Here is a 6,000-nt window from a genome sequence, read left to right on the forward strand (position 1 = left end):
ATGTGTCCCCAACCTCATGTGCTCTCTAAAGCAATAAAAACATGCTGCTCTTTATTTTACATAAATTGAAGTACAGTTTAATTTGTGTTTAACCTACTCTGATGACTCTAGTTTATTTTTAGATGCAAGGAAAACCCCAAACTGGAAACAACATGCATTCACTATATTTAACCATTAGCTTTTGCTCAGTCACATATCATAGAATCAAAACGTAATCTGTTTGTTTGTCTGCATTTTGTAAGTCATATGTTTTGTTGCTTGTTTCTCTGCAATTTATTACTGACCCTTTTTTCTGTGGGCACTTGTCACATTATGTTTTAGCATCAGTTCAGAAAAGAGCAATTTTAGAAATCTTACATTCCACCATTTACTTAACTAAAGATTAAAATGTCAAGGGTATCACCTTAAACATTTTGTGGGAAAGACATAAAACAAATAATATGCAGTTTGAGCATGTAGAGTTGTTTATTGGTGACAATCATGCGATTATGGCCTAGCATAGTAACCTCTTTAAGTGTGGCAGTTAGCACTTCACACTTTTCTTTTTTGATACTGTATGTCTGAAACATTTCTTGGTATAAGCAAATTATATGTTGCTTCACTCACTGTAATCTACAGAGTTATAAAAATCTTTTTATAATGAACCACTGATTACAAAAATAGGGGTCTAGGCAAGTAAATAACTTGATAGGACACATGCCTCACAAACAATCCGTTGCTGATTTTAAAGGCCTGTATCCTATCAAACTTTTATATGTCTTGTATGGGCCTCTTTTGCTATGCTAATCTAAGACACACGTCTGTAGCAGAGTAACATCATGTCCAGAAGGTAAAATTCAGAGGGTCAAATACCAAGGATGAGCTTCCCATGTGGTTTGAGACTGCTTTGTTTGAAAATTAACTATTTTGTTTGCATTTTAAGATGCTTGCTCAGAGCTGCAATGACGCATTGTTTAGGCCTTTAGAAAGCTTCACTGCTTTATACAGGAAGCTGTTCACTATCTTTCTGTGTTTCTACCAGCATTAAACCAGTTCTGAGTGTTTATTGCAATAGAAAGGCTCGTTGTTGGCGTGAGAATCCATCCTTTCTCTTCCGTCCAAAATGTTGTAACTCCAGAGGTTTCTGCTGTGGCCTCAGAAAGCCTGCTTTTATTGTGGTCCAGTTATCAGGCACCACTGACAGTGTGGATTGTCACTGATCAGTTAATCTGTCATTTTTAGGTGCTACGTGGTGAGAGGAAAGCAGTGGGTGCGGCATGCTGAGGCCACTCCCCCTGGCCCAGGATGAGTGTCAGAGATGGCGCTGCCACCATGGCAACGAATGCAGGTGGAGGAGGGGGGGGAGGCGGGCCAGCTAGCCCAAATGACAATGATGGCCGCTCATACCTGCTCCAGATCTACCCACGGTTGGCTGCCCAGACCACCACCTGCTGCACCCTTAGGTGAGTGTGTTGCAGTAGTACTGCTAGAAAATGTGGCATCAGCAGTTCATGTTTAGCTATGATATTGTTGAACTAAATAAGGTAGAGGAGCTACTGTAGCCCAGCACTGATCAAACATGGTAATTACTTTTTCCTACTCATCAGAGTGCACAAGGATGCAACAGCAGCCTCCGTGATCTCGGACGCTGCCACGGCACTGGGGCTGGACCCTGGCCGCATGTATGTGCTGGCAGAGGTGAAGGAATGTGGCGGGGAGGAGTGGGTGCTAGAGGCCGGAGACCTGCCAGCGCAGAGGTTTCTGCTGTGGCCTCGGAAAGCCCAGGAGCAACACCCTCAGAGCCTTGGCTTTTACTTCTTACTACAGGTAGAGTTGGCAGCACACGGTTCACTTTGCAGTCAGACACAGTGGATGTGGGCCGCTAAGAAATGTCTTCCCACAGTCTGATTATTGCACTCTGCTTCCTTCTGCTCCTGCTTCCTCTTTGTTGCCACGTTCAGTGAAAAACAAAACAAGTAGACAACCTTGGTAGCAAACCACACGCTAATGTTGGAGAAGCAAATAGACAGTTGAATTAGCTATGTCTCCCCAAATAATTTTATCCCCTTTGAGTGTAATTCCATTTAGGACTGTCCCTAAATATTTTGACTGTATTTAAAAATTTAAACAACCCCGAATATTTTTGATTATCTCAGAAAGATTGGATAGTGAATCACTTTCAACAGTAAACACTTAAGTTGTTTCAAGCTTCTTTCCTTTCCTTTCTTAAATCCAGGAGAGGAACCATGATGGTACTATCCATTATGTCCACCTCCCGCCTGTGACTAAGGAGCAGGAGGCACAGCTAGCTGCTAGGGGTTTCCTTCCTCCTCCACAGGATGACTTTGCAGACCTCTGCAACCTCCCCGTCCTCAATGAGGACAGCATATTAAACAACCTGCGCACACGCTTTTACAAGAAAAAGATCTACACCTATGCAGGCAGCATCCTCATCGCCATCAACCCCTTCAAGTTCCTTCCCATCTACAACCCTAAGTACGTCAAGATGTACGAGAACCACCAGCTAGGCAAACTGGACCCTCATATTTTTGCCATCGCAGATGTGGCCTACTATGCTATGCTCAGGAAGAGGGTGAACCAGTGCATCGTCATCTCTGGGGAAAGTGGCTCAGGCAAGACCCAGAGTACAAACTTCCTGATCCACTGTCTGACTGCTCTCAGCCAGAAAGGATATGCCAGTGGGGTGGAGAGGACCATACTGGGAGCTGGACCAGTTCTGGAGGTAAGATATTAACATGTGTGAAAACAGATTTCCAGCCTGTGTCTGCTCCAGTAGTCACTTTGGCTGACAAGCACCTCATGTTGAGTTTTTTCCTCTAAAACATTAAGTAACTGGTAAACTAGTGTTGAGTGTTGTTGCTCTTAGGCAAAGATTATTGATGAGCTCTAGTTGGGGAAACTTAATGCTTGTGAAGAGATGAGACATGGGATAAAGTCATACTACACTTAATCCTAGTGTCTGTCTTGTATCAGGGCACAACTAAAAAAGCATGAAAGATACTGTAGATTGTGTTAGTCTCATCAGTCACATGGAAATCATCTCATATCACAAATCAACCGTGAGAGCAATAAACACTTTTCTTTGCTTCAATGTCTTCAGTCAGGTGTGAAATATGTTGCTCTTTTGATTAAGTCATATCCAGCAGTGACATTGCTTCCTCAAAAGTGACTCATCCTGTTGCTATGGCATGCAAAAGCACTCACACATATACACACTGTACATAAGAAGAGGATGCTAAATACACCCGAGTTCTATTTTGAGATTATTTTATGGGGCAGTAATTCTCCACAGTTCAGTGGTTATGAATGATAAAACATTCCATGAAAGTATCAAATCCCATGCAGTACTCAGCAAATGTATTTTCAGGCTGTGACTCCGCTGCCCTTCCGTGCGTGGGCTGATCTAATGGGGCATATGGTAGTCTGTGCGCAGTGTAAAGACTTTAACATGAAGTCTACGGTCTGCTCAAAAAGAAGAAATGAAAAAGAGGATGGGAAGTTGCTTTATTAACCTGTCATGTGGCCCCCTTGCCTTTGCAAATGCTGTGGGAATCTAGTGAGATAGCGCAGTTTGTTTGTTTTCTATTTCTGCCTGCCTTTGAGCAAACACTGATCTTTCTGATCATGTTTGAAATGTCAGTGCTAACCTTGCACTCTTTGGGTAACTGATTGTGTAACATTCTGTGTTTGACCATCAGAATATGATCGATATGAATTTAATTTGGAGCTGTTGTTGTGTTGTTGTTTCGGTCAGGTGACAGAGCTCCTCTTCCTGCTTTATGCTCTCTGAGAAATTGAATGCTTGTCCTGGCTTGCCCTCTACAACCGCTGATAGGACAGAGTTAACCTAATCTACAGCCAAAGTGATACAGAAAGCTTTATGTAAGTCACTGGTTGATAAGCTAGCCAGAGAATATCTATCAACAAATCATAAAAGACTACATAGATTTTTCCATGATACTGTTTTCTAATCACTGTGTGTTGGATATTTGTCTAAGGCCATCTGGTTGGTGATTATGCTGCACAGTTTTCAGGCCTGACTCTGGACAGACTAACTGACAGTCTGTTCAACTGAGTCATATTGACTCTGAACAGACAGAGTGTCTCCCCTGCTTAGTTCTCTGATTAACTCCAGTGAGCAACTGTCTCACTGATATACAGGAAAAGGCAGCGCTAATCAGATGCAGCACACCACCAGAATACACATCTTTCGTCTTTCATGCATTTGCATTCAGAATCCATGTTTTTATATTGTGAATGAACCAAATCAAAACATACCTATTTATTTGTTTTAGTTTTTTGCCCTGTTCTGTCAGCAGTTTTGACATGAATGTGTGTGTTTTTTATGAAGGAGTAAATAACTTTGTATGCTCACAGGCATTTAGATACTGTATGTGGTGTCACCAGTGACTGAAGGCTGCTGTCGGTATCTTTATGCTGCAGACAGTTAACTATCCAGCACTCACTGCAAACTACAGCTCTCTGTGTTTGGTGACAAAAGAAGCGCACACAAATACATGCAGACAAGTACACATCTGTTAGCTTTTACATTGTTAAACATGAAATGGTTGCATCATGAAAGATAAGTTGTCACACAGTACTGTTTTTGCTTGAGTTTAGACCCTGAGCTACGTGGCAAAGAATAGAGTTGCCTTCATTTTGTTTATTTTTCATCCCTGTAATGAGAAACGGGGTCTCCTCCACTTTCACATATGGAAGAATTTACCTCTGGTCAGACCTCAAGCAGGGTTATTATTGTGTAGTCATTTTCAGCATCCACATCACTCCCACTCTTGTGCTCTTTTACAAGTATTGTGAGTGTTTTCTCACATTGTGCTCTACAGTGTAGACCTCCATCACTGGAAGTTTAACTCCACTTATGATGTATATTTTCAACACTGTGAACTATAAGACTGCCCTGAAGTTATGGCTCTGTTGAATGAACTGTGATGTTGTGTGTGTTTAGTGCACTGGGTGGCATGAAAGTGTGTGACGCTACTGTAGGTCATGTTATGTTTGTGCTGTGAGTGCTTCCTGTCAGCGATTTAATCTGGATGCATGTTTGTGATTTGAGATATATGGAAGGACTAGAGATGATAAAAGATCAAATGAAGCTCTGCCTGAGGCTGCAGAGTAAATATCTGACTGGGAAGCTCCCTATCTCTGCACAATCACCTTAATTCCATGTAGAGAAAAAGCAGAAATCCCAGCACTGAGTTTCAGTTTAATAGCCTTCAGTGGTGTGGGGAACTAATTATTCACAGTCCCGATCTGGAAGTAAATCCCCTCCACAGATTTTTCTGTTTTATTTTGCAGTAATGTGGCTAAAAATAGATCTTTCGCTAGAAAAGCTGTATTTGGAATGTGGTTTACTCAAAGTACAAAACTGTGCTGAAAAGTAAAAACCCCTAATCTGTGAAACTAAGCACACTGGAACACAATTCTATGGGGCAGAACAAAATTAAACAGAATTGGCCACAAGCTATTAATGGCAAGAATACAGGGTGGGCTGCCACAGTAACTTGCAGGCATGGTGTATCCATCCATCGTCTGTCATCTGTCGTCTCCAGACCCTCTGACTCAGTGCTGGAGCCTTCACTCACAGAACTGCTGCTGCTTTCAGATGTATTTGAATAAGTGCAGCGTTGGTCCCTTGATGTGTGTCAGTCTGTCAGAGCCTTTGGTTCTGGACGGCTGATTGAGAAAAGGAGGGGCAGTGGGGGTGGACACATTTTCCCCTCCATCAGCAGAGTTCTGGTCCCTCTGGCAGCCACGCTGCCACTCTGCTGTTCACTCCCAGAATGCACTGCGTGTGTTAGCCCGGTCCAGAGCTGTGGTTGTAGGGGCAGACAGACAGACGGGTTCGGTCCTTGCTGGCCTGGTGGGGGAAGGAAGTAGAGGTTGAGTTCCACCAGCGAGTCAATCATCTTGGCTGCTGTGCAGCTGTACAACCCCCACCCCCCCCCCCCCCCCCCCCCCCCCCCCCCCGCCGCCGCTCGC

At 43.2% G+C, this 6,000-nt stretch overlaps 1 protein-coding gene across 9 annotated transcripts in view; it reads left to right on the forward strand.

The window, feature by feature from the left end:
• LOC126396319 (unconventional myosin-IXb) overlaps window positions 1-6,000 on the forward strand; it is a 62,145-nt gene that overhangs the window by 19,597 nt on the left and 36,548 nt on the right. For all 9 annotated transcript variants that reach the window (XR_007570565.1, XM_050054279.1, XM_050054280.1 and 6 more), the window contains exons 2-4: window positions 1,222-1,442; window positions 1,587-1,806; window positions 2,216-2,722. Coding sequence is in view for 8 of the 9 variants with exons in the window: in XM_050054279.1 (XP_049910236.1) it covers window positions 1,285-1,442; window positions 1,587-1,806; window positions 2,216-2,722 (885 nt within the window). In the remaining variant the exon portion in view is untranslated. The remainder of the gene's footprint in view (window positions 1-1,221; window positions 1,443-1,586; window positions 1,807-2,215; window positions 2,723-6,000) is intronic.

The sequence above is a fragment of the Epinephelus moara genome, chromosome 10, assembly GCF_006386435.1.
Source record: "Epinephelus moara isolate mb chromosome 10, YSFRI_EMoa_1.0, whole genome shotgun sequence".
In the NCBI taxonomy this organism is placed as follows: domain Eukaryota; kingdom Metazoa; phylum Chordata; class Actinopteri; order Perciformes; family Serranidae; genus Epinephelus; species Epinephelus moara.